This window comes from Condylura cristata, unplaced genomic scaffold, assembly GCF_000260355.1.
Source record: "Condylura cristata isolate star-nosed mole 26May11 unplaced genomic scaffold, ConCri1.0 scaffold00023, whole genome shotgun sequence".
Taxonomy (NCBI): Eukaryota; Metazoa; Chordata; class Mammalia; order Eulipotyphla; family Talpidae; genus Condylura; species Condylura cristata.
In genome coordinates this window covers 32,980,745-33,008,319 of record NW_004567124.1, presented here as the reverse complement: position 1 = coordinate 33,008,319, position 27,575 = coordinate 32,980,745, and the positions used below count along the sequence as shown (strand labels likewise).

Sequence of the window (27,575 nt, the reverse complement as noted above, 5' to 3'; positions counted from 1 at the left end):
ATGAGGGTAGGTGGGGGGTTCCTGAGCCCGTCCAGGGCCACAGCTGGGGAAACTCAGCCTTCAAAGCACTATGCGGGCTTCTGGAGAGGTGATTCTGAGGGCCAAGGAGATCAAGTTTCTGGCAAATGGTTTGGGGGTGGAGAGGCTCCTCGGAGACAAGCCGTCCTGTGTGTTGTGTGGGGCCCCAGCCCTGCTGTGGGCTGAGCTGGAGAAGTGGGGGTGGGGTGGGCTTCTCTGATCCCTAAATCATGGGCTGGAAGCTTGGGGGGCGGGAGGAGGGGCAGGGCCAGCGCTGGCGGGAAGGAGGGGGCTGCTTTTCCGGAGAAGGAGATGAAACACCTTTTAAAGCAGGTGCTGAGGTTGCTGCTTGGTCCGACTGCTGTGACCCCACCAGCAGCCATCCCTCCCCCTTCAGGACACTGGGGGAGCAGGTGCTGGCCCTCCGAGGAGGAGGCCCCAGCTACTGGGGAGCACCCTATCTGCCTGGAGGGACAAGTCTCTGGGGGGATCACTAAGGAGAGGAAGAGGCCCAGGAGGGAGAGGTCAAGAGAACACGTGGCAGAAGTGGGCTGGAGTCAAGTCCTGCAGGCCAGGTAGGACTGGAGCAGCTGGGGGAGCAGGGAGAAGGCATGAAGGTGGGGTGGGGGCCAGAGCACAAACAAAGACCTGGAAGCAGGAGGGGGCAGGAGTGGGAGGTTGAATAATTCTGGGAGATGAGGTCTGAGACCAGCAAGTGGCTGTACTCAGGAAGCCGGGTGAGCTAGTATGGGCCCCAAAAGGCACAGGGCGAAAGGGCTTTGACTACAGAGAGCCCCGCGCTGCTGTGGTCTGCAGGAAACAACCTGAGGAAGGAGGCGGCAGGAAGCCCACGGCTCCAAGCCTGACCCTGAGGAGCCTGACCCTGACGCAGGGAGGGTGATGTTCTGGGGAGGGAAAATCCAAGTCTTTCATGGTGAGAGGAGTGTGTTCTCCTCTGAGGGCAGGAGGCCCTCGGCAGCTTATTGAATGCCTGCCTGGACGGGGGGCTCACTACTCTGTGAAGTCAGAAAGTTACCTTCGTCCTGAGCTGAAATCAGCCTGCCTACCTTCCCTCTTGCAAGACAGTTCTAGCCTAACTTCTGGAGGGAAAAACCAACTGCTCCCTAAAAACAGTTAGCTACATCCTCAGCCTCCCAGCTCCTCACCAGTGTCCACACTCATATCAGACAATCTGGCCCAGGCTATGGTAGCATTACTGGTGAGGGGGGCATGGGATTCCAGAAAAGGCTGCCAGGCAATGCCTCTGCCTCTCCTGCCTGGCGTGGGAGGTGGGAGGTAGAGAGCCATCCACACTCTCCCTGCGAGCTTAGCTGCCAGCGTCACTGCCTCTCGTCTGCTGCGTGGGCTCGCCGGGGCGTGCAGTCAGGATTATGCCCAAGTGCATGCCGGGGCAGTTGGATACGTGCACACGTGAGTGAGCTTTGTAGCTGGGGGCTGGCCTGCCCGGGCTGACCTGTCTTGGCCTCTTATCCACAGGTTCACAGAGAGGCCGGGTTGCATAGTCAGGCTCATCAGTGATTCCCCAACTCTGGCCAGACGACACCAGGGTATTCTTTGCTGTGCTGTGCCGCTGAGGTTTGGATGTTAAGGAACTTTGTGGGGGTGGGTGCACTTGGACTCAGAAAGCCAAGGACTGTGCTGGGAGGTGGGTGGACAGTGGGTGTCTCTGGGCCTTTTGCAGTTGCTCCCATGGTTTTGACCCAAAGTGTGCTCAGTTGGCCAGAGTTTGGAGGGTCCTTGGAATATGGTCAGGTTCTGGTGTTACTGAAGTTCTGAGGGTTCATGGGGATGATACTGAGATCCCAGAGTTTGTGTAGTGCTACTAAAATTCTGGAGGGATCATGAGGGATTTGGGTGTTTCTGAGTGCGGTTCTGAGGTTTTTGGAGATGCTGCTGGCCTTCCCCATTCTTTTGGGTCCACTGTTAGCTGGCTTTATATTTAACACTTTGCCCTTTGAGGATTTTGATAACCACATGCTGCTGAAAGCATGCACGCTGGCCTCTGTTCCTGGACACAGAAATTCCTCAGATTTAATCAACTTGAACAAAAACACAGGGAGGGAGGAAGGAAGCTGTGTCCCGAGGCCTCCATAGGCCGGCTCCAGCCTGAGGAGCTGGGCAGGGAAGCTCCGTGCCAGGTCCAGATGGCAGACGGCTTTTGTCTGCTCAGAACCCAGAAGCTTTTTGGGGTCCTCCTCACAAGGACAGGGACTTGGCCACCCCCCAACCTAGACCCCTCTGGGGGCTCTGCTGGCCTGGGCTACTCCCTGGGCTTTGCCAGCACCCTTATCTGAGTGTTCCCACGGGGCCCCACATGCATCACGACTAGGCAGTCCTGCCTCAGCCCTGCTCTGTCCTTGCCCCTCAGGCTCCCCCCCTCAGCCTTCCTCAGGGACTCACATCTGCTTCTTGCTGCTGTTTCCGACCAGGCCGCCATGGAGCTCCCACCCCTCCTCAGCCACCTCCTGGCTCCCTGCCCCCACTTCTCTTTCCTGAACCTCTGCAATCTTTCTTCCAAGTCCCTTGCTCTCCCCCACTCCTTTCCTCAGGGCAGGTGCTGGTCTCAGCTCTTCTGGGTGTGGGTCTGCTGCTGTAGAGCCAACTCCAGAGGTCAGGCCCTGAGAACAATCACCAGGCCTTCAGAGAAATTCCTCAGGAGACCTCCTTGCTGGTTTTCTCTTCTCCATATGTTCCCTGGTCAGGTGACAACCATCCTAACCCCTCTAGCCTCACCCCGGTTTGCAGGTAAAGTCCAAGCTATTGTAGCTCCAAGCTGAGGAGGTACTTTGGGCTTAAGAAGTGGGGTGCCCTCCCCAGCCTGAGTCAAGCATGCGTTCACTCTAACCATGGAGCTTCCACCCAGCCAGCCTCCTGGCCCTAAGCAGGATGCATGGGAGTTAGGGGCCAGGAACGGAGCCTCCTCCCCTCAGGTCTCTGTTTAATATTATCTTCTCAGCAAGGACTTCCCTGACCCTCCAGCCTTCACTAGTCCACTTCTGTCTGTCTGTCTCTCTTCTCTTGCATGACCTTAATTTCCTTCTCAGCACTCATGACATGTTTCTGTCTCCACCTGCCACACGCCCTGCCCCCTACTACATGTTAGGTTCCCTGAGGGGCAGGACTATATATCCATTCTGCTTGTTGCTATAGACTCAGCATGAAAACCCTGGCCTGGCACATAACATGAAAACCCTGGCCTGGCCTACAACTAATATTTGTTGAATGAATGAATGAGTGAATGACCAAGCAGGCTGGGCTGAAGAGGCAGATTCAGGCTTCTTCCAGAGACAAGTCTGCCTTGGAGAGGAAATGAGTTCCCCCTCAGACTTGACTCTCATTGTCAAGAGCTCTCACAAGGAGGCCTTAAACTCAGATTAGAGTCAGTGGTTCCCTAAACTACAGGTCTGAGATTCCTGAGCAGTGGGAGAGAATGCTGGGCTCTGCAGCTGTGGTGGAGGGCTCTGGCTGGAATAAACAAGGCCCAACCTTGGGCTTCAGGGGACAGGCCCATGGAGGATCGATGGTCTCAAAGACAAGTGATGCGTTGCCAACCCCAGTTGTTTAAGTCCCTCTGACCCTCCTGACTCTGTGCATCAGGGGGAGAGATTGAAGGAGAAGTGGAGTTCTGCCCTCAGGGAGCTTACAGCCAGGCCTGGGAGACAGGGTTCACCCCAAATCCCTGGGATCAGACAGCTATGTTTCCTGCATTACATCAAATAAAGTCCAGGTTCAGCTCTGAGTCACTAGACACAGACTTCTCTGAGTTGGGGAGGGTGTGGGTGGGGGGGGAGTTGGAGGGGGGCAGAGCCTCTTCCTGAAAGAGGGACCATTTGGGAAGGTGGGGGAGGAGCCAAGACCATCAGAGGCCATAGTCCTGGAAGACCCTACCTGCCTGGCTGCTTGGGTTGAGGAGTCTTGATTTCAAGCTCTGCCCCCTCTGAGACTCACCTGTGCTGTTCTTGTAGGAAACAAACTTCCCCTCACCCCCCTCCCACCCTTAACACCCCACCTTCTGCTGAGCTGACTGTTCCCAGCTTCAGAACTCAAATGAAAGCTTTCTTTCTCCACGAATGCCCCTATTCCCGCTGACCAAACTCCATCCCCCACGGTGCACACATTTGGACATTCTGTGCTTTTCCCTCCTGGACACTCAGATTCAAGGTTATTTGCCTACTTGTCTGTGTCCACCTACCCCCCACCCCCCAGCCGTGAACTCTTGTCCCAGGACCCAGAACAATGCTGGCGCTTAGTAGGTGGTCAATGAATGTGTCTTCAAAGGAGAATACCTCAGAGTAACCCCACTGCCCAGGCTCTCTGTGGGGTTTTGGAGACTTTGTCTCCTGGTTGGGGCCTGAGATGGGGGTGGGGGGCCTGCCTGGTACAACTAGCTTCTCAGGGGCGGGAGGAGAGAGAGGATCCCCAGTCCCTGCCCTGTCTCCTCACCCTCATCCCACACTCCAGGAGCAGGAGGCAAGGCGGAGTCCTTACGGGTCTGGTTCGTGTTTAAAGGACTAATTTCCGCCTTGTGGGGGTGAGTTATCTCCTTGTGAAATCAAGTTGGAGAAACAAAAAGGTTTTAACCAGTGAGAGACACGTGGAAACCCAAGAGAAGGAATGGAAGTCTCTGGCTCCTGCCTCCAGTCCCAGCCCAGCACCTGTGACCACCTTGGTTGCTAAACTGAATGGGGCACGATGTGGTGGGCAAAGTGTGGGCGCTCCGGGGCAGGTATGTGCGGGTAGCCAGGTAGTCAGGTGTGGGTGGGGGGGTCTGGCCCCACCCTTCTGGCTCAGGCCTCTGAGGGAACAGGGATAGCCCTGCCCAGGGGGCTCTGTCAGGACTTGGTGTGCTCCCATCATTACGGCCCAAAGGGACCATCAACAGGCAGGCTGGGGCAAGGGGGAGGGGACTGGGGGGGCAACAGGTCTCAAGGGAATCTAAACAAAGAGGGAGCACCGGGCTGGACCCCAGACAGCCGGAGCAGGATGGGCCACAGAGTTTCTAAGCCTTTAGAGCCCGCCTACCCTTTCATCTCTACAGCGCCTTCCTCCCTGTTCCTTCCTTGAGGGTGTCTGTGGGTCCATCTGGGTGGGTGTGGGGAAAGGAAAGGAAAAGGGGCTTTGTGGGTAGCTCAGATTGGACAAACCTTCCTTTAAAATGGTCTTTTGAGCAAAGGTCAGCTGGTGGTCACTCAGACAGACACACAGACAGACAGGTGTGCTAGCCCAGGGACCCTGAGGGGTGCACTCTCCCCAAGGGGATAACCCTCCTGCAGGATCGGGCGAGACTGGGCGGGAAGGGACGGGAGGGGACATGAGAAGCCCTTCCCCTCCTCCTGTGCCAGCTGCCCAGGCCCACACTCTAAGACGGGCTTTTCCCAGACAGCTAAAAGCAAGAAAGTAACCTTTAGGATTCTAGAGAAACAGTTCTTTGTTTGGGTTTTCTTTCTTTAACAACCCCCCCCCAAGCCTCTTTTCACATCTGTAGTGGTTTCTCTCTCTCTCTCTTCCTCTCCCTCTCTCTCTGGTCGGGGGTCAAAGGAGAAGCAGCGTGGAAGAATGTCGTCCCGGGCAACAGGGAACCAGACCTCCTCCTTCGGGGCCACAGATGACTATTCCTATGGCAGCTGGTACATCGACGAGCCCCCCGGCGGCCAGGAGCTCCAGCCAGAAGAGTGAGTCTGGAAACTGTCTACTTAGCAGGCTGTGGCAGAGGTCACTGGCGGGGTAGGGGTAGGCCCCGGCGGGGGTGACTGAGACGGGCTTTCTCGGCTTCACTGATGCTCTGTGACCCTGGGCACGTTGCTTACCACCTCCCTGAGCTTCCATTTCTTCATCCGTGACATGAGAACAATGGCTCTTGACCTGTAATTGAGATATGTAAGGTGCTGGATCTGAGCTTTTTAAAAAGGCTCATCTAAAAAACACCTGTGTGGTGTGTTTAAAATGCATATTCTTAGGTGTTGCATCCTAGTAATTCAGATCCAGTCTAGAGAGGCCATCTGGGTGATTCTGGCCTGCAGCCAGGATGGAGGATGCTGGTGAGTGGTTGAGGGGAGCTGGGCCTGCCCTCAGAGGTTATACTGGTCCTGCTGGTATACATTTGGGGGTTTTGTTAGCAAGTGTTGGTTCTCTGGGCTGGCCAGTGGGGCAGGGGGAGGCTTCGGGAGGAAAGGCAGTGAGGGTGAGGGTGGGGGACAGCCTTTGTGGAAAAAGCTGCCCCTGTTGTGTTTGTTGGACTCAGTGTTTCCCTGAGATGAAGTCTGTTCTCCGTAGTAGGAGTGCTCACGCCCGCAAAGGGCAGGGAGGCAGCCTCTGCCCAGCCCACAGCGGCCTTTGTCCAGACCCTTTCTATCTTTGTTTAGTCTGGGTACCCTGGCAGAGGAGCTGTGCTTCTCTGTGAGCCCACCAGCTGCCAAGGACTCCTTGCCTGTCTGAGCCCCAGAGCCCAGTCCTCCCCTTATTTCTCCTGGGGGGCAGGGAGCATCCTCCACCTCCCTGCTCCATCTGAGGGTTTAGGAAACTAGAAAGGTGAGGCGGGGGCTGGGAGGTGGGGGCCTCGTGGAGCCAGATGTGTGCACATCTGTTCTCCATCAACGACCAAAACTGCAGAGGGAAAATTGCTGCGTGTCTCCCCAGGGGCTGGGGCTGTGGCCTGGCCAGGCTTGGGTCACCCAGCAGGGAGGGAGGCCCCACCCAGGCCTGGGGGAAGGAGCTGTTGTTTAGAGACTCGGGGTTCTGACCACCTGGAAAGTAGCCCTGCTGGCTGAGAGGGTGTGCCCCTCCTCCCCTTCCCTGGCTGGCCTTGAGAATCTGGGCCCTGTCTGCCTGGCTGTTTATGTATGGATGAAAGGAACTGCAGAGCTGGGCGGGGTCCAGGAACCCCAAGAGGACACAGACCCTGACCTGAGTCTGAACCTGTGTCCTTGGGCATCTGAGTCTCAGGGCCTGGGTATTGGCTGGGCCAGCAGCCAGACCTGTGGCTTGGATATTTAGAGAAGGTGTTTGGGTACAGCGGGGGAGTGGCAGGGTCTGGGTGATGAGGAATATTGCCTCGAATGTGGGTGACATCTAGAATTTGCAGTTCCCTTCTACTTCAGGGAAGGATAAGGTGGATTGTTGGACTCTACTTAGCCAAACTAAGTCCAGCTGCCTCAGCCTCTCCGCACCAAAAGGTAGGAGCAGGAAGCTGGTTCTCAGGGGAATCTCAAGGAGGTGAACTTGGGCTTACCTCTCCCTGGTGCAGCAAAGATTTGAGGAGCTCTGGACTGTAGGGTTCCCTGCCTATCAGTGTGCCCAGGCAGGCTGGAGTGGGGGCAGCTGGGCACTGGTGATGGGCTGGGCTAGGCTCATTCACCTAGCCACAACTTACCCAGGTCACCCTTGGTGCCAGGACCCAGTTGAAGAGGTTGGGCATGAGTCTGCTGGAACATAGGATTGATCTGTGCAAATCCAACTAGCTCTTTCCTACTCCAGAAGCTCCTCTAACCAGGTTTTGTGCCAGCCTGGCATGTGACCCTGTGTATTCTACCCGCATCAGTGCTGAGCTTCCCAGTTAGTCTGGGGGCACCATTGAGCCTGTGGCAGTCATCCAGCGTGCCCCCCCCCACTACTTCAAAGGGCTCCTGGGAGGCTTCCCTCTGTCCCCCTCACCATGTATGCTTGCAGGTCCCATTATAGGATGGGGAATGTGTCAGGAAACAGAGCTCCCCCCCTCCCTGGGGACCACAGGCCAGAGCCCCCACTCCAGATGGGCAGGCTTTCACTCACTCAAGGAGATGCTCTTCCGTGCCCTCTGGACAGGGCTTTTCATAGACTCCTGCTGGAGCCAAACTTCTAGAACCAGTTGTCTCGCCCCTCCCCTTCCTCAGTATCCTCACTACACCATAAGCCTCTGTCCCGGAGGTTCACGACCCAGTCAGACTTCCTGAGGCTACATCCCTCCTCTTGGAATGAGGCCCAGAAACCTACAATCATCCTGGAAACTCCCTTTCCCTCTGCTCCTACACATCAAGCAAGCCCATGCTCCCTCCTAGGTACCTCTGAGAACAGCCGCACTTCAGTCTGCAGCAACTGACGGCTTCGGCTGCACAGACGTGACTGTTTCATATGGTTCAACTTAATATCTCCCTGCACGAGCTCCTTACTTCCCCACTCCCTGGCTCCATTCAACTCCTGACTGCTTCACGACTAGTTGTGTGAGTTGGGCAAGAGCTTTAGCCTTTCTGAGTCTTGGTCCCCTTGTCCACACTAAAGGGATAATAACAGCACCAGTCACTTAAGTGCTACTAACCAAGTTAATGCACAAAACAAACAACAACCTGGTGCTTAGGAATGTTTAGTAAATACTTAGATAGTTACTGCTGTTTGCCATTGTTATTCAAACTTAGCTATGGAAATATACAACCAGGACATTGTCCTGCTCAAAGGTGGGGGGCCCTGCCAACCCCCAGTGCCTCCCAGGCTTACTGTAACCCACACTCCAACTAAATGCCTTACCCAGCCCTATCACAGTCTCTACTGCCTGCCTCCTCCAGCATCTCTGCCTGCCTGGGACACCCTCTCCCTCCTTTGCCTAAAGCAATATAAACCATCTTAGACCCACATCCAACCACACCCCCTCCGATACCTTACTCCAAGTTTCTCTCTCTCCTCTGCATCCTTTTCTTTTTTTTACATCAATTTTTTTATTGAGGTGGCAGTCCTGGTTTCATTGGGCATCTGTGTCCACTACAGCACGAGCTTCACAAAAGTCTCCTTTCCATCCCTCACCACAGAGCTGATGCCTCTGTGCCCATTGCACTCCCGGTGAGCCCCCCACCAACTTCCCACCGGCCCCTTCCCACTCTGGTAACCAGCTTTCTGTTCTCTGTACCTAAATTTGTTTCTCTTTTGTTCTGCTTGTTTGCTTGAGTTGCCTCTTTCTACTCCACATGTGAATGAAATCATACAGAAAGACAAGTGTCTTTCACCCATCTGACTTATTTTGCTTAGCATAAGCCTGTAAGGTGCATCCATGTTGTCACAGATGACAAGATTTCACCTTTTGCTGGTTGTGGGGATTTCATTGTGCACAAATGCCACCTCTTCTTTCTCCACCCATTCATCAGTGGCTGTGTGGGCTGTCTCCTTGTCTTGCAATTGCAAATAACGCCACAATGAACATAGGGACGCCTGTCTCTTTTTGAGTTAGTGTTTTAGTGTCCTTCAGATAAATACTCAGGAGTGGAGTAACTGGACCATGTGGTATTTTTATTCATCATTAAAAAAAAAAAGGTTTAGTTATTTATGCATACAAGAATTGGGGTATAGGCCAGAGGTCGGGGGTGAGAGGATTCACCAGAGACAGAGTGGGGAGCAGAACAGGCAGCTGTACTGAGATACACTGCTGAGGGGAGCAGCAGACAGGTCAGGAGAGGTCTGCTGTGCCATGTGGGCCACCTCCCTGGTCAGGGATCAAACTCATGGCTGCCGATAGCTTCACAGTGTTGTGCTTTAATCCACTGAGCCCTCTATTCATCAGGTTTTGAAGCATCTTTATACTGTTTTCATAGTGGCAGCACTAATTTTCATTCCCACCATCAGGATAAGAGGGTTCCCTTTTCTCCAACACTTGTTTCACCCGAAATGTATAAAGAACTCATACAACTCAATGACAAAAACCCAAAAAACCCAATTAATACATGGGCAGAGGCTCTGAACAGATGTTTTACTACAGACACACAGATGGCCAATGGGCACGTGACAGAGGCCATCATCTCTTGTTATCAGGAAAATGCAGATCAAAACCACAAAGCGATACCACCTCACCTCTGTGAGGTGTCTGTTACTCCTGAATGCTCCGGCATCTCCTTGTATCTCTTGGAGGGTCAAGATCCCCACCTTCCCTGAGGTGTGTTTTCTGTACCTGCATTTCATCTGCCCCACAGCACACATGTGGGCCCATCAGCCAAATCCTTGGTCAGTCAATTTCTGATGCTCAGATCAACAGTGAGGTTCTATGAGCTTCAGTCAAACTGAGCTAAGGGACAGGTGAGGGAACCTGGTTAGTACAGAAGAGACCTGAGGTTCCCCCAGACAGAACCCTGAATCCATGGTGTGGGGTGGCTCCCACTTGCTCCAGGGACAGTGTGCTGAGACCCACCTGGCTGGGTGCAGGGTACAGGGTAGAATAGGGCTGAGGCAGAGAGGCGTGCAGGCTGAACAGGCATGGAGCAGGGGCTCTGAACTCTCGGGGCTGCACGGGGCCTGCCTTCCCTGAGCCCCACTCTCCGCCCAGCTCCATCCATGGGAAGAAAGTTTTATTCTGCCCTCAGCCCAAGGACAAACCCCAGGAACCAGGGCCTTCCTTGCTGCTCACCTCCTGGGATTTCCTGAATAGTCCTAGCGTAGGATCCCAGGCGCCTTGGGCTTCCTCTTTTCCACATAGCAGGAGGGTGCTCAGGAGAGTGGGTGAGAAGTCTACCCTTCCCCATGGACCCATTCTTTCCTACTCTCCCAGTTTCAGGTCCAGTCTTGGCTTGTTGAGGCCCTAATTGTCCTCATCAAAATTATTTTTAATCTCTGTTATGATGATAGCAGCATCTCTGCCAGGCCATTGAGTCCCTGGTAATTAGAAAAAAGGAGTGTGGCCTGGATTTCAGACCACACTCATCCTCTTGGTCAGGCATCCTTGTGCAGTGTGGAAACTGCCCAGCTGTACGGGGTAGCTGTTTAGAAAAGGGAAACAGAAAAAGAAGGGAGAAACAGACAGAATTCAGACTAGTGCGTGAATCATAGGCCCAAACACTGGATTTCTTGACTTGGTCAAATGCCTACCTCAGTTCTAAGAAGGAGAGATCTGTGGGGCATGGGGCAATCAGGAAGTCTTCCTGGAGGAGGGAGAGATAAGTGGGTCTTCAAGGATGGGAAGGGGATGGGTGAAAAAGAGGAAGGGTTCAAGCTGAGCCGACCCATTTGTTTTTCCCATGTGTTTCCCCAGAAGTCCTCTGTCTCCTTTATTCCTGTTCCCTCAGTGCTTAGTGTGGGCCAGCACACAACAGGGGCATGAGAGCCCGAGAATGACCCTAAGAGGACAGAGCTGGGCAAGCTTGGGTAGGAGAGATCAGAGGATAAAAAGAGGTGGTGGGTAAAATGCCAGTGTAGACAACTTGAAATCCAGGTATGGGGTCCCCAGGGAAGTCCCTACACAGGTCTGACCCCCCCCCCAGGAGAGTCCCTACACAGGTCTGACCCCCCAGGGGAATCCCTACACAGGCCTGACCCAGCTTTTAACTATTCTGCAGAATGGTGCCCGCCTGCCACCCCAGTGTGCCACCCAGCATCCTCCATGCCTGCCTGGCCGTGCTGTCTGTGAGTCCAAACTGACTTGTGAGCTACCGCCTCCTGAGCAGGGGGGCTCAGTTTCTTGCTGGGGCTGGTGAAGGGGGACTAAGAGCCCCAAATCTGGGCGGGGGTGTCTGGGGGTGCTCCCAGGGCAGGGACCCAAACTAGGATGCAGCATGCATGAGTGTGCAATGGCGGTGGGAGGCATCCTGGGAATTGCATCCACAGCCCCACACTCAGCGCCTTGGGCAAGGCCTGGACACCCCAGCCCCTCCTCTGTGTTGTCCCTGTAGGTGCTCGTGTCACTGCTGCTGGCCATGCTACAGCAGCGCCGCCGGCTCTGGCCCCATTGTGGGCACGGCAGGCCCGGATTGCCCAGGTGGGTGCTGTGGCCTGGGCACACCCTCTCAGGGGACCCAGCTGTCAGGGCCACTCCAGGAAGGTGGCGGTTTGTTAAGTAGCTAGAAACCAGCTTGGGCCTCAGCGGCAACCCCACCACCACCACCTCCACTCAGCTCTCCAGGTCTGGTGGGGGCCCCAGAGGGAGGGAGAGGGGCTCAGTTCCTATTCAGGAGATAAAGACCAACAGAACCCAACTCACAGGACGCCCCTTTGGACAAGCCGTGACCACCTGTGCCATCATGCCCCCCCGTTTCCCTTGAGGATGCCCAGGGGGCCATGATGCACCAGGTAGATTTATAAAGAACTGGCCTGTAGCTGGCTTTAGACTTGTCACCCTAGAGCTGGGTGTGGGGAAGACCCTGAGGATTGGGGCTGGGCAGGCTTGTGTGGACAGACAGAAGGGCTGGGTGAGGCAGGTAGAGCCCTACTGTAGACATCCTGGCATCCCAAGTGTGCCTGACCTTTCTGGGGAAGGAGACTGACACTCTGGGTGGTAGAGAAGAAGCTGGTCCGGCTGGGGGTGGATCTGGGGAGGCAGGCTGGGCTCTCAGGGCAGAAGGGCAGGCTGGGCGCAGAAGCAGAGGGTCTGAGTGTGTGGAGTCCTGAGGGCCATGCCTGGGATGGGATGGCTGTGCCCGCCATCTGCCCTCTGCCCTCTGCCCTGAGGATACACCCAGGCCAGAGCAGCAGCCATTGCAAAAGGATGTTGTGACCCTGCAGGCTCTCTGAAGCTCTGCCAGCCCAGACAGACCCATTAGTGTGGAGGCGGCTACTTCCTGGCGCTTCCAGGGTGGTGGAGGGAGCAGTGCTTAGGCTTGTTCCTGCCATGTGGGTATTGGTGGGACTGAATGAAGAACTCGGTAAGGACTCAGTGCACAAATATTTGTGGAATGAGTGAGTCAAGGGGCTCCATTGCCTTGCCTGGAAAGTGGAACTCACTCCACAGCTCCAGTTCATGGGACATGGCATTTGGGTGGTAAGGGGGCCTGAGGGATTCTCTTCTGTCCTCTGCACCAGCCCTGTGGACTTCTTGGCTGGGGACAGGCCCCGTGCAGTGCCCACCGCTGTCTTCATGGTCCTCTTCAGCTCCCTGTGCCTGCTGCTCCCTGACGAGGACCCGCTGCCCTTCCTGACACTGGTGTCACCACCCAACCGAGGTACCCAGTGCAGTTGAGGCCCTGGGGCTGCAGTGATGCAATGGGGGAGCCAACCCAGGGTAGCAGGGTGTGCCAAGCAGCTCCCTGTCCCCTATCGTGAACCACCCCCGAGAAGGGGTTGTGCCATTAGCCTCACTGCTGCCCTGCCACCCCACCTGAAACCACCTCTCTGTTGGCCCCAGCTCCCTGCTCAGGTCAGTACTTTTTTTTGTGCTAGCCCCACTCCTAGGAAAGAGGGAGCTTGTGAGTCCTCCAGGTAGCTCAGCCTTGTGTGAAAAGGAAGATGGGGAGGGGCCAAGAAGGCTCTTGAGCGCTGAGCTGGGCTCTCGGAGCTGTTGAGAACAAGGACAGCTGCCATCAACAGGGGCCACCGAGGCCATTCAGTCCTCATGGTGACTCAGACGAGTGTTAGCCCCACGTGACAGGGCTGCCCATGGGGCTGGTAAAGCAGCAGCTACTCTCCGGCGTGCCGAAGAGGTGCTGGGCTGGGCTACACGGGCGTCCCATCTGTCTTTGCTGATACGCTGCTATTGTGTCCATTTTACAGATGGGGAAAAGGAAGCTCCAAGAGGTAACTTGCCCAAGATCAGAGTCTGGATCTTAAACCTGGGCTGTTGTGCACTGAACCAGCTGAGGTTCCTGGGAGATGGAGAGAGTCCTGTGTGGGCTGCCCCCGGGCCCCCCGGGGGCCCCGTTTCACTCTGCCTGTCTGATTTTCAGCGGCCTGGAAGCTGGTGGCCCTGCTCTACTACCCTGCCCTGTACTACCCCCTGGCCGCCTGTGCCACGGTCAGGCACGGAGTTGCACACCTGCTGGGCAGCGCCTTAGCCTGGGCTCACTTCGGGGTCCAGGTCTGGCAGAGAGTAGAGTGTCCCCAGGCACCACAGGTAACCACAGACTCCCAACAGCCCAGGGTGGAGGGACACAGGTGCCTGGACAAGCCGCCGGGGGTCCCCAAGGCCCTCCTTGGTACCTGTGATTCCATTCCCATTGCACCCCATCCAAGCACGCCCCTCTGTGGGACAGATGAGGAAGCGGCCCCTCCCCCCAGGACCTTCCTGTCCAGACGGGGTCAGGGAGAGGCAAGCAGGCAGGAAAGAGGAAGAGGAGTCCTGCAGACACCCACAACTGAGTCCCCTGCCTTCCCTGTGACCGTGAAGCGCAACAAAGGACGTGAGCAGGGAGGCGGAAGAGGTCTCAGAAGGCTCAAAAGAGAAGTCCAGAACCCTAGAACCTGGCCCGCAGTCTGCTGCACATGAGTAAAGCTACCTGGGCCGCGCCAAGGGTGGAAGTGTAGTCTTTAGACTCCGGCAACCTGGGTTTGAGTCCAGCTTCCTTCATTCACTTACTCATTCATCAAACATTTGAAGCACACTCTTTGTACCAGAGACAGCTCCAGGCACTAGAATACAACTGTGGAAAGACAAACAAAGTCCTCGGTATCCCAAGAGCTGTCATTCCGGGAGGGGAGACACAATAAAATAAGCAAGCAGGTGTGCACATCCGCTGTAACTCAGCCCCCCCGGTAAATGGAGCTGGCAATACCAACCCCTCCCAGGAGACAGGGAGACTAGCTGGTTTCTTTGGGTGCAGGGACTTGTTTTGGGTACAGGGACTGGTACATACTAATCTCTCAATGGAAACATATTGAGGTAACGGATGAATGAATGAATATAGAAAGGTCCAGCCTGGGGAGGCAGGACACATACTTCGCCGATGCCCAGGCTACAGGCTGTGCATAGACAAAATTAGGGGTCTCCAAAGCAGTAGGAATATAGGGACACAGCAAGTGGGTGCACTCCCCATTTTAGGCCCTTGGGGCAGGCAGGAGGAAATCACATAGTCTCCCTCTTTGGCCTCTAAGGGGCATGACAGTCCAGGAGCCAGTGGGTTGGGGGCAACAGAGCCAGTCTCTCCAGGGCACCTAGGTCACCTTCGGGACCCCATGTGAGGTGGGAAGGGGTAGCATCCCGCTCCGGTTTGGGGAAGGAGTGCAGAAGGCAGCTGCACCTGGTGTCTGTTCATCCAGATCTATAAGTACTACTCCCTGCTGGCTTCCCTGCCTCTCCTCCTGGGTCTCGGATTCCTGAGCCTTTGGTACCCAGTGCAGATGGTGAGGAGCCTCAACCACAGGACAGGCGCAGGCTCTAAGGTAAAGGGGCAGGGCTGGGCTGGGCGCCTATTCAGAGCCCAAGACGCTGGACTCGCCCGCGTCAGTGGGTCCCCGTGGGCATTCGTAGTATAAAGCGGGCATGGAGCGGCTGGTCAGTCCTCCCTTCCAGGGCAAGCGCTAGGGTGTGTACACCCAGGTACCTAGCTGTGTGAACAGAAGAATGTGGCAGAGGAGAAATGGGCCAGGAGATAGCATCTGGCAGGAGTTCATAGCTCTGTTTCTAAAACACTGAAATTGGAGAAATGGGCCAGGCCAGGAGCCTCGTGTACTAGGAGCTCTGTAGTTGCTGAAATGATTCAGGAAGCACTTGGGTTAGCGCTGCATTATAGATCAGCTATAAGTCAGATGAAATCAGATAAAGGGGAGGGCTGGGAGAGCAGAAGCAGTCAGGAGGGCTTCCTGGAGGAGGCAGACTGGGGGGCATAAAAGACAAGGAGGTCCTGGAGTAAGGAGAGAATATAGTGCAGGCATAGGAAAGAGCGTGAGGCAGAACTGGGTTATCTCTGTTTTCTTCATATCTGATGTGTGACCCTGGGCAGGTCGCAGCATATAATAGACAACACATATTTCTGGAGTTTTGGATAGACGGGTAGGTAGGCGGATAAATACTTCATGGTCAGAGAGAATTCCTACAAGATCTGGCAAGCTTATTGAGGTGCCATCTAAGCACTTACGTGTCCCAGGCCTGGGCTGGGTGCAAGGGACCTAGATCCAACTGCCCCAGGTTTGACCCCCAGGAGCTGCCAGGTTTCTGGGGGAACAGGATGCAGCAAAAATATTTACAGTGCCATGTGAAAATGCACCAGGGACTCAGCCCAAACCATGGGAGTACAGGTGGAGGTGGGTAAGTAGTCTTCTGGGTGAGAGAGGAGGAAGCATGGACTGTTCCAGGGGACCCCAAATTCAAGAGACACAGAAGCAAGAATGATGCAGAGGCAAAGAGCTGGTTCCTCTTCAGACGGGGAGGAGAAAAGGTTTGGAGACTGGCCTCTAGGACAGATGGCAGGTAGAGGTGCACTGTGGAATCTGGAACCTAGATTAGGGCGGGCGTGCAGGGACCACGTGTGTGCATGTGTGTAGCCTTGAAGGGGCTAGAAGGCAGGTGGATTTCAGGCCTGGAGCGCAGGAGAGGAACTGGGGCCGAAGCCAGGGGGAGAGTGATCCCCACCTCCAGGGAGGAGTAGGCCTGGAGAGGCTAGGGGGTTCTGGTACCCACCTGTCCCTGGCTTTCGGTGGTAGGATTCTCAGACTGCTGCCCTCCTCATTCCCATGCTCCTCTGGGGGAGACTGTGTCCCCCTTCATTTTACATCTGGCTCAAAAGTGGAGAATAGCTGCCCAGAATACACAGTGCACCTGTCAGGTCTCTACCCTGCCCGCACCCTCATCCTGTTCCTTTATTGCAGAAATTTTTTTCTGCCTCACTCTTTCCAGAGAAGTCTTTAGAGAAAGAAAATCCTCTCTGGCCCTTGGGCAAAGAGGTTTAAGGCTCAGAGGACACAGTCAAGTACTGAGCTGACCCACCCCTGCCCTAGATCCCCAGGTTGCCATGGCAACAGGATCTGAGGTCCTACACTCTCCTAATGACCAATACAGGGGCCCACCCATCTTCCCATGGGCCTCTTGGCAGGCAGCTTAAGTCCTGGGATGTGGCTTCGACAAATCTGGTCTCCCTGTGATCTCCCTTGAGTAGGAGTAGAGGCCTGAGGATCTGACCTGGGAGCCCTTCTTGTGTCCTGGCTGCATGTGCTCGGGCCATAGGCATTCCTTTACTCAGTCTCAGTCTCAGATAACAGACCGCAGGGCAGGGGAGAAGCAGTGATGACATGTGACCAGCTAAAGCAAGACGAGTTGGAGTTAGACTGTAGGAGGAACTTCCCAGCACTGTCTTAGATAGGGCACTGACTGGCCTTATATTGGTACTGGAGAACAGGGCAGCTTTGGGGGCGCAGGCCTCATTCTCATGTGTTGGTCCATACTCGCGCCTATACTCACCCTGAATGTTTACAGGGCACCTGCTGGGTGCCCACTGTGTACCCTGAGCCAGGGTGCCAGGGATGGCTCAAGGCCGGTCTCAGCAGCTTGTCCATTGGTCTGTCTGCCTCCACAGGGGCTGCAGAGTAGCTACTCTGAGGAATATCTGAGGACCCTCCTTTGCCGGAAGAAGCTGGGAAGCAGGTGAGGTCGTAGGCATGGCCTCGGCGGGCAGTGGACGGGTTGGGTGGGCTGGCTGGTTAGGGGGCTGGCTCTGGGCAGCATGGTGGGGCAGCGATGAGCAACCAGCCAAACTATGACTGGGGCTCAGGGCAGGGGCTTCTCCTAAGGGCCCCTCCTGCCTGGGTCCTCCTCCAGCTCCCCCAGTTCCAAGCAAGGCTTCCTGTCCTGCGCTTGGATCCGCTTCAGACATTATCTCTACACTCCACAGCAAGGTAAGAGGTGGGGAACTGGCGACGGGGTGACACATGCCGCCCGCCCCCATTGTGCAGAACCATCACGGTGGAAGACCAGCTTCTGTTCTGCGCCCCTCTTAACCCTGTCGTCCAGAAGAACCCCCAGCTCTGGACAAGAGGAAGCCCCTGGCCTGGCCTAGGGCTTCTGAGCCTTTTCCTGGGTCTCTTGGGAAAGAGGGGTGCTCTGGACCTGGGCAGTGCTGGCACTCACATGCACCCTCCTTTTGGGGAATGCAGGATTCCGACTGCCCCTGAAGCTGGTCCTTTCAGCCACCCTGACAGGCACGGCCGTTTACCAGGTATGTCCTGCCTCCATAGTGACATTTACCTCTCAACTCCTGCTTGCTGTTCACAAGCCCAGGACCACTCAGCTCTCCAATGGCTCCAGTCACAATCCACACAGTTGCTTCTGGCCATCTTGGGAAGTTGACCCACTCAAAAGGGAAGGAGTGTAAACTTTTGCTGGGCTTGTAGAGAGTCCAAGTAGGAGTTTTGAGTCACATAAACATGCACTTAAGTCCTAACTCCATTACTTACCTGCTGTGATGCTGGGCAAGTTACTCAACATCTCTGAACCCATCAGCTCAGCTGTGAAACAGAGGAAATACAATTACTTTCCTCTTTAGGTAGCTGGGAAGATTTAATATATGTTGCATAAATCCCCCACCACCTCCATCTCCCTTCAACAACAACAACTAACAACAAAACAAAACCCTGGTTGGTATCATGGCTTCGCTCCATTTTACAAGTGCGGGACGTCGAGGCTCAGAGAGGTGAATTTGACTTGGTCAGTATTCTGCATCGAATGTCCCAAGGTAGTCAAAATGTGAATCACAGTCCGTCTAACATAGGTCATTTGCTTTCCCCAACGTGGAAATGCTGAGAACTTTGTTTCCTGGAGTTGAGGCAGGTATTTGATAGCACTCTGCAGCACAGTTGTGCCTCCTGCGCATCTCAGTGGCCTGTGAGTCCCACACCTGCAGGTCCACCCCAGTCCAGGCCTGGTGGCCGCGGGCAGTAAGACTAACCCACCCCTGACGTGCTCGGGCATGAGGCGGCTGCGTTAGGGGCAGAGCAGACTCGCAAAGGGGACGGCATGCAGAGGCAGCCCGTGTGTGTGGTCGTTCTTTCTCCCCTGAGGCCTCCCCATTACCCTGGAAGCCACTTCTCCCGGGATGGGAATACCTGGTGTGAGCACTCCCTGGCCCTGGCGCCCTCATCCTGGTGCCCTTGCAGGTGGCCCTGCTGCTGCTGGTGGGGGTCGTGCCCACCATCCACAAGGTGAGGGCGGGCATCAGCACGGACGTGTCCTACATGCTGGCCGGCTTTGGCATCGTGCTGTCGGATGACAGGCAGGAGGTGGTGGAGCTGGTGAGACACCACTTGTGGGCTCTGGAAGGTAAGTCCGGGAGTCCCTGAGGACTGGCACAGCCAAGCATCCATGCCAGCGCCAGCCTGGCTGTGCCTTGTCACTTGGCTGGTACCTCCCCCAGACCCCCCTCACCCTTGCCAGGTCCCCAGGCATGGATTCCTGACACTCCCCAGACAGAGCCCAGTGGCCAGGAGTCAAAGGCCTACACCCTCTGACTCAGGAATGCCAGGCTGGTGTGAGCATTCTGAGGAGTAACATGAGGTGGTTGGCGCTTAGGCTGCTGGCCTGGCAGGTGGAGGCGGAGCTGCTCCGTGGCTGTTCCCACCAACCACACGTGCCAGGCATAGAGACAGGCAGGGTGTGGTGGGTGGGCAGAGATGTGTGACTCCCCCACTTCCATCGCCTTTCCAAGAATCTCCGTTCCCATACCAGAAGCTTCCCTGAAACTGTGGCCAAGTCCTCCAAACTGGACAGGTGACAGCTTCTGGGTGGGCTGAAAATGATACCTCCAGGAAGGTTTTCCAAGTTGGCTGTGAGCTCAGCCACAGGCAGAAGCAGCCACGGCTCTTGTCAGCTCACATCCAAGCTCCGGCCTCACTCTCAGCAGCCCTGTTGGGTCAGCAGCATAGCTTCAGTCTCACAGAGCAGGAATTTAAGGCCCGATACAGGACTCAACATGTCTGGGACATTGGACTCATTCTCGGCATCACGCCTGACACTTATATCCACATACTGTAGTTCCCAAGAGCAAATGCTCCCATTTGGCTTCTTCTTGGATGCAGGGGCCAAACAGAACTGTGTTTATTCTCCCACTTTACAGAAGGGGACAACTGAGGCCCAGGTAGATTGAGATGTGCCCATGTCAATTCAGCAAGCCAAGGGAAGAACTGAGATTAGATCTGAGCTTCGGGCTCTTGCTCTGTTCTTAGTGAAGGTACCTAAAGTTTTCTGAGTTCTGGAAGCCTGTTTGAGGGCTTCCCGAGAAGCATAAGCCAGGTGTCAGTCATAGAAATCCTAGACTGAGTCAGGCAGAGTAGATTAGAATTCTTGTTTCTTCACAAACTGGCGACCTTGGGCAAGGTCATTCCACTCTATTTCATTTCACTCTATTGCCCTCCCTGCAATACAGCTGCTGAAACTACAGATGTATCTTTGCCTTTGACACCCTGGGTGGGGAGGGGGCTTGGGGAAGGGGAGCCAAACAGGGCCCCAGGAATTGTTAGCCCTTTTCACTGCATTCACCTATGCATTTACCTGGGTGGGCCCACGGGTAGGCTCCTTACTTCCATGGAAATGCAACCTAGAACACACCTTTGCTGGCGTGGTGCTCTGGAAGAGCAGATGGAGCAGGATGGAGCTGTCTGTGCCCACCCAGTGCTTTCTGTTCTTCACTGTTCAGAAGAATTCTGAACAATGTTGTCCCCTTCTGCCACTGGAGCAGTGAGCCATGGACAGACATAGGCCCTAGGTTTCTGTAGCAACCCTGCTGTGACTGGGAAGCATCTGGTAACTTTTTTTTTTTTAATAATGTAATAGGTTATTTTTACATCATTTTGTGCCTTTTTCCATCTCAGTTGTAATCCCCGTGGGCTTCCTATTACCAAACCACCCGTGTGTCATCACCATAGTCCAGGGCACTTCTCCCCACCCCCATTTTTGATCCCATTCCCCATTCCAACCCCATAAAATGTCTCTGGTCTATAGCTGTTCATTATTATTATTATTTTCCTCCTGGTCCTTTATGCTTCTGCTATAAGTGAAACCATCTGGTATTTTTCCTTTTCTTTCTGGCTTATTTCACTAAGCATGATCCCTTCTGGCTCCATCCATGTTGCTGCAAAAGGCATGTGTTTGTTTTTTTGTTTGTTTTTTTGGTTGCTGAGTAATATTCCATTGTGTATATGTACCACATCTTTTGAATCCAGTCATATTTTGGACATTTGGGTTGTTTCCATGTCTTTCCAATTGTAAATAAAGCAGCAATAAACATGGGGGTGCAAGTATCTGGTAACTCTTAAAATCCCAATGCTCAAGCCCTATTCAGAATGGTAGACCCCTGAGAGTGGGGCCCCTACCTCTACCACTGGACATGCGCCCTCTCTTCAGGGATGCTAATGCAAGCTTAAGTTAGAGAAATACTGGCATAGACAAGCAATATGTGACCAGTTGGTTGATTTCAAGCAGCTGCTGGTTGAAATAAGATCAGGTTCTGCCTCTAAAAGCCCCTGGGCCAATGGCCTTGACCTTCACTGCACGCTATAATCACTGAGTGTACTTTCAGCAAAGGTAAGGGCAGGATCCCATGCCCAGCAAATTTTATTCTGTTGACCTGGGGTGCAGCCTGGGCCATGGGAGGTTCTAATAGCTCCAAGTGACCCTATTGTGTGCCAATACTCCAGTCCCTGTGGCTATGTGTTTGCTCCCCTCCTGAGTCTCTGGAGAAGGGTGGGGGAACACAGCCCCCAGGAATACCTCCCCCACTCGCAGAGGAGTTCAGGTGCAGGAATGGGGCCCAGCTTGGGTCTGCTTGGAGATGAGTGCACAGCCCCCCGCACCACTTCCTGCCCATAGTCACTTCCTCAGGTGGACCTGGAGCCTCTCCTGTGGCATCTGTGAGGATGCAGAGTGAGGCTGGGTGCAGAGTGGGAGGGTGTTCCCTTTGCCCCTGCTCTGCTTAAATACCCAGGCTTGGTCAGAGCAGATACTGCATTGTCCCCTGGCTGCTGAGAAGTTATGATCTGTGGGCACTGAAGAGGGTGAAGGGGAAGCAATGTCCAGATGGGTAGCAGTGACCACCTCCCATATTCTGATGGACTCAGACCACACTGATGTGCCTGCACATCCTCTGTTACCTGGACAGAGGCCACCTGGGTACAGATGGGGCTCGATGGCTCATGTGCTGGAAGACAGCCAGCCTAGCAGAGAGCCCGGATGAGCAAGCTGAGGCTAAGGAGAGGAATGCCCCTCGCCCAAGTTCACATGCCTAAGAGGTGGAGGCGGAGAGGGCAGATGCCAGGCTGGATGGAGTCTCTCACAGGGAATCCTAACAGAAGCACAAGAGCAGGCCATGAGGGCAGGGTCTGCAGCCTCTGTGGTGTCTTCTCCTCACCCTGCCCATCGTATGTCACCTAACAGAATAAAATAGCCAAGGCTGTCAATGGCACACTGGGTTTAAGATCTAGGGATTGTGGCAAGAGGTCTCTGCTCCCGGATGTGGGTCAGGGTAACTACCACCAGGCAGGGTTTGGGGGCTCCCGGGAGTCCCTGCAGGCTCTAGTCTCTCACCTTGTTCCCTCTCTGCCCCTCCAGTTTGCTACGTCTCTGCCTTGGCCCTGTCTTGCTCACTCACCTTCCTCGTGCTGATCCGCTCGCTGGTGACACACAGGTTAGTGGCGGACTCAGACTCCCCGGTGCAGCTGTGGGAAGAGGGGAGTCCTGGGGGACCCTGAACCAGGGGTCTGGAGGTAGGGCAGAGTCTGGCACTGGAGGTAGGGAGGTTTCTGCAGGCCCTGCTGGGTGGGGGGTGGAGAAGGGGAGGCCTGGCGGGAGAATCTGTGACACAGGGCATGACTGATGCTCCTGAAACACGAGGGGTCACCTGGACTGGTGGGGGGCCCTGGGAAAGCTGGTACTCTGGGAATGGAAGATGTAGGAAGGAGAAAGCAGCAGGAGCTAGTGAGGCTTAACCTGACATGTGCCAGTGCAGGAGAGGAAGGTCCTGGCTGTGCTTAAGACATTATTTGTGAGGCAGAATGCCAAACTGCGGTGCTTGTCATCTGTGATGAGTGATAAGAAGTGCCCAGGAATTGTGAGCGAAGAGGAAAAGAAGGATCTAGAAGAGAATAGGGTGGGTGTGAAGAGCACATCCAGGCACTTAACAATGCCAGAGAACTGGTTCACATTCACTGTGCTTTTGCTGCACCTCAGGGTTCCTGCTTCAGTTGCTATTCTAGGCCCCCAAGCGTCTACCCACCTGGAACCTGGGCGCTGAGGGGCTGTCCTGCCCCGGCTGTCTGGTTCTTCCTTTTCCTACTACTGTTTCTCACAGGGCTGATGAGGCTCAGATTGAGTCTGCTGCCTGACGGGCTCTGTGATTCCTCCCCCACCCCACCCTCCCTTTCATCTTACTCTTTGTTGCCCTTTGAGACTGCTGGAGCATCACCTCTTCTGGAAGCCCCCTCTGGACCCCAGGTTGGGTTAGTGGCCTCCACTGGACTTCCTCTGCCCAGGGCTGTGGGTTGCACCGAGACTGGGAGTTCAGGCAGAGGTTGGTCCAGAGGAGGAATTTGGGGTGTGTGTTGCTCCCTGAAGTCCCTACCTCCCTCACCCCCACCCAGGACCAACCTTCAGGCTCTGCACCGCGGGGCTGCCCTGGCCCTGGGTCCCCAGAGCCTCCACCCCTCCCGCCACGCCATCTTCTGTTGGATGAGCTTCAGCGCATACCAGACTGCATTTACCTGCCTCGGTGAGCACCCCTTATCCACCACCCCGGGCCTCAACTGACCCAAGATGAGGCCCCAGTGGGGGAGGGGAGAATGCCCAGCAGGTTTTGGCTGGCCCTGGGTGTCTGCTGCATCAGTCTTTGGGAAAGAACAATAGGGGGGTCCACCTAGCCTTCTTTACCCTCAGCCAGCTCACTCTGGTGAGAGAAGCAGACCCCTAAGAAAGCTTGGACCTGGGAGCCACCGGGTATTTACGTAGCACGTGGGCCCAGGGCTGGAGGGTGGGAAATTCCTGCAGCACATTCCTGCTGTGTAGGAGAGATGATGAGATCCCTGTCACCAGGGGTATGCAAGCAGAGTCATGGTCATTGTTGGGAACTGAAAAGGGGGTCCTGCCCTCAGGGAGTTTGACTAAGTTAACCTCCAGGGCCCCTTGGACTATTTAACTTCTAGGACCCCTTCCCACTCCAGATTTTCCCCTTGGGCCCTGCAGTGAGTAAAGACTTCTCGAGTGGGAAGGGGTTGGGGCCAGTGTTGCTAAAGCAAGGCTGCTTTCCTTCTCTGCGGTTCGCTTCTGCAGGGGAGGAGAAGGGGGATTAGTGCTTAGAGGAATTACTAGAAGTGGTAATTCCTCATCTTAGTAAACTTTATACCACTGAAGCCCTTCTGTGTACATTATCCCAGGTAAACAATTAGCTGGTTGTTTCAATGGACAGCCATCAAGCACCTGCCTGTGCCAGGCCCTAGCAGTAGGAATGCAAACATCCACTTTATGAGCAGGCTTATCCCTAGCGACTCAAGAGCACTGGGGGAGAAATAACATTTGCAGAGTACTCTGTGGCTTCCAAGGAGTCTCCTAGACATTATCTCTTTTTTTTTAATATTTATTTATGCACACAGAATGGGATATAGGCCAGAGGTGCAGGGGGTGAGAGGACTCACCAGATACAGAGTGGGGAGCAGAACAAGCAGATCGCCTGAAACTCACTGCTGAGGGGAGCAGCGGGCGGGTCAGGAGAGGTCCACCCGTCATGCAGATCAACTCCCTGGCGGGGGATCGAACTGGTGCTGCAGTAGCTGCGGACAGCTTCATAACTCTGTGCTTTAACCCGTTGCACCGCCAGGGAGGGCCAGACATTATCTCTTTAGCTGGTCACAGCAGCTCCCCCAGGTAGGGGCCCATTTTATAGGGGAAGAAACCAAGAGCCCAAAGGTAAAGTCATTTTGCCTCTCAGGCAGGCAGTGGCCCAGCAGGGATGAAAAGGCAGGTCAACCCAGCTCCAAAGCCCTTTTGGGTTCCAGGAGTGGGGGCTGGGGGCAGGCTGGGCCCCACCGAGCCTGATGCCTGTGCCCTCCCCCCCTGACCCTGGCAGGTCTCCTGGTACAGCAGACCATCTTCTTCCTGGGGAGCATGGCCCTCGCCTTCTTGGTCTTCCTGCCCATGCTTCATGGCAGGGGCCTCCTGCTCCTGCGATCCTTGGAGTTCTCGTGGTAAGAGCGGCAAGGGACCGAGCGAGGGCTCAGGGACCCCTTCCCAGAGGTCTACTGACATAAAGGCCACCCCACCCCGCCTGCAGGCCCTTCTGGCTGACCTTGGTCCTGGTTGTGATCCTGCAGAACGCGGCAGCCCACTGGGTCTTCCTGGACACGCACCATGGGCGCCCAGCGCTGACCAATCGGTGAGACAGTTTTCAGGCTCATGGCGCCCTCAGACCCTCAGGCTCTTCTCCAAGCTTCTATCTTTTTGTGTGCTTACCTCTCCACTGCCATCTCTTCCTTTCTCTCAGGGAAAGCAGCAGGCAGTGAAGAGAACTTGCCTTGTCTCCAGAGAGAGAGGGCAGTGGCCCAACCAACTCCCAAATACTTCTGTTTATCTGTCATAGAGTCAGAAATACCCTGATGAGCTCTTTCTGCTTTGGCGACAAGCAGTGCTCTCCCCTGGAGCCTCTGTTCCCTCAAAACCACAGATTCTTCCTTTGCAGGACGGAGGTTGATAGAAATACTGTTTCCGGTCAGATAGCAAGGCTATGAGAGAAACTTGGCCCCAGGAGTCAGTGGGTTAGGACCCACGGGAGAGAGGGAGAGACTGTGCCACTGGCTAGCTCGAAACCCTTAGATTTGTAATGAAGTCACAAAGCTCTCTGAGCCTCAGTTTCCCTTCTACGGAAGGGAAGAAGATGGCCAGTCCCCTGTGGTGGTGGGGAGAGTGGGGTGAGGGAGGCGCCCGAGCACAGGGCAGGTACACAGGTACACTCAGTAAACAGTGGGTACTCAATGCATGCACAGCAGCGGTGAACACCGAGTCCTGCCCCGGAGGGCTCTGTGTGGGCTTCAGCTTCTCCTTCTTCCCAGGCGAGTGCTCTACGCCACCACCTTCCTTCTCTTCCCCATCAACGTGCTGGTGGGTGCCTTGGTGGCTGCTGGGCGGGTGCTCCTGTCTGCCCTCTACAATGCTGTCCACCTGGGCCAGATGGACCTCGGCTTGCTGCCCCCTAGAGCCGCCACCCTTGACCCTGGTAAGGTCCAGGGCAGGGCCGCTCAGTGGCAGAGGGTTTGTCCTGCCCTAACCTGGCACCCCACGGAGGGTGCCTGGTTCCAGGGGTGGGAGTATGTGCCATGGTAGTGTGTCTAGCATGTGCCTGTGTATACTGCCCATGCTGACAGCAGGGGGTGCAGGGCGCCCTGGATGTGTGTTGAGGTAGCCTGGAGCCTCTCGCCTGCCAGCAGTCCTCTTCCCCGGCACTGCCCCTCCCACCCCCAGGTTACCACACGTACTGCAACTTCTTGAAGATCGAGGTCAGCCAGTCTCATCCAGCTGTGACCGCCTTCTGCACCCTGCTCCTGCAGAGACCCCAGCTCCCGGCGGCACCCCAGGATGGCCCCAGACTGGAGGAGGAAGAAGGTGCGTGTTCCTGCCAGGGACAGGAGCCCTGAAACCAGCTCCTCCCAGGAAGGAGGCTTGCCCCTGCCCCACATACAACGGGCCAGGGGCCATGCCAGGAAAATGTTCCCTTCCTCTCTTGGCTGCCTGTGGGAAGTGAAAGTTTTCCTGGTCTGTCTCAGGATCACTTTTTCCATAATAGTATTCTCTCTCTGTTCACGGGTGGACACACATCCCTCATCCACAGAGAAGTAAATTGCTGTCTTTCTAGGGGACTCTGCTGTCCCCCACTTTCCCACTGCTCGGGAAGGAGAGGACACTGCCTCCTGTCCCTGCAACAGACCTCATCCTTGCCCTCTCTGTCTACCACCTGCAGATGACATCCTGAGCAAAGCTCTCTCCATAGCCCCACTTTTCCCCAAACTCTATAAGCAACTTCTCATACTACACATGGGATTTTTAGACTCAGGTCTGGGTGGTAGGGGTCTAGCTGAGGGGTTTGTTGAGTGACTCACAAAAGGTCTCTCCCTCCAGGAATGCTGTTGCTGCAGACGAAAGACCCTGCCACCAAGGCAGCTGGGCCCAGGGCCCACCGAGGCAGGGCCCGCTGGGGTCTGGCCTACACGCTGCTGCACAACCCGGCCCTGCAAGCCTTCCGGAAGCCGGCCCTGTTAGATGCCCAGGCCAACAGCGCCTAGTCCTAAGGGTGCTGAAGGCCCAGCCACTTGTCTTTATCTGCGCTGGGGGCTTTCCTTCCCTGGCTCTCCCAGGATCTCCCCAGACATGGTGGCCTCTCTGCTTAGCACCAGCTCTGCCAATAGCTTGCCCAGGATTGGCGCCCCAGGACTCAGTTCCTGAAGCCAGGGGTCACTGTGCTGGGGTGGAGGTGTGTCCATACTCCAGCCTTGGGAATGCTCTAGTCTGCCTCATGGGCCTCAGGAATTGAGGACTCTGGAGACAGCAATCAGCGGTTGAGGCCTGCGGCCCAGGAGGGCCACACCCTCCCCAAGCTGGCTGCCAGGCCTCTCAGCAGTCTTTTCCTGAGCTGGATAGGTGATTGGGGCTGGGAAAGCCTCAGATTCCAGCCTAACCCACCCCCCAACTCCCAGCCTTAGCCTCACCACCCAGGACCAGCTCCAGGGTTTCTGTCTCTCCTCTCCACTTCCCACCCCCACCTCGTGGCCTGCAAGGCGGCTCTGTGCTCCCACCAGCAGCAAAGTCCCAGCTCAAACCAGGCCCCACACTGAGCTGCCCACACTTGAGAGCCAGATATTTTTGTAGTTGGTATGTCTTTAGATATTATGAAAGAGGTTAGTGTATTCCCCGTAATAAACTTGTC

The 27,575-nt window shown here is 55.4% G+C and overlaps 1 protein-coding gene across 3 annotated transcripts; it reads left to right on the top strand.

Annotated features, from left to right (window-relative positions):
- STRA6 (stimulated by retinoic acid 6) lies at window positions 1-27,575 on the top strand. Of its 3 annotated transcripts, XM_012728564.1 has the most exons (19): window positions 1-6; window positions 5,584-5,711; window positions 11,322-11,388; window positions 11,655-11,740; window positions 12,781-12,920; window positions 13,468-13,491; window positions 13,641-13,807; window positions 14,950-15,072; window positions 17,202-17,269; window positions 17,444-17,520; window positions 17,779-17,840; window positions 18,778-18,940; window positions 22,223-22,298; window positions 23,251-23,378; window positions 24,729-24,846; window positions 24,933-25,034; window positions 25,708-25,871; window positions 26,117-26,257; window positions 26,771-27,575. In XM_012728564.1, the coding sequence occupies exons 1-19, from the start codon at window positions 1-3 to the stop codon at window positions 26,932-26,934; spliced, it is 2,004 nt and encodes a 667-aa protein (XP_012584018.1). In that variant the 3' UTR covers window positions 26,935-27,575. The 3 variants fall into 3 exon arrangements, with proteins under 3 accessions (XP_012584018.1, XP_012584019.1, XP_012584017.1); XM_012728565.1 differs by lacking the exon at window positions 1-6 and having other exon boundaries at window positions 5,515-5,711; window positions 12,808-12,920; XM_012728563.1 differs by lacking the exon at window positions 1-6 and having other exon boundaries at window positions 5,515-5,711.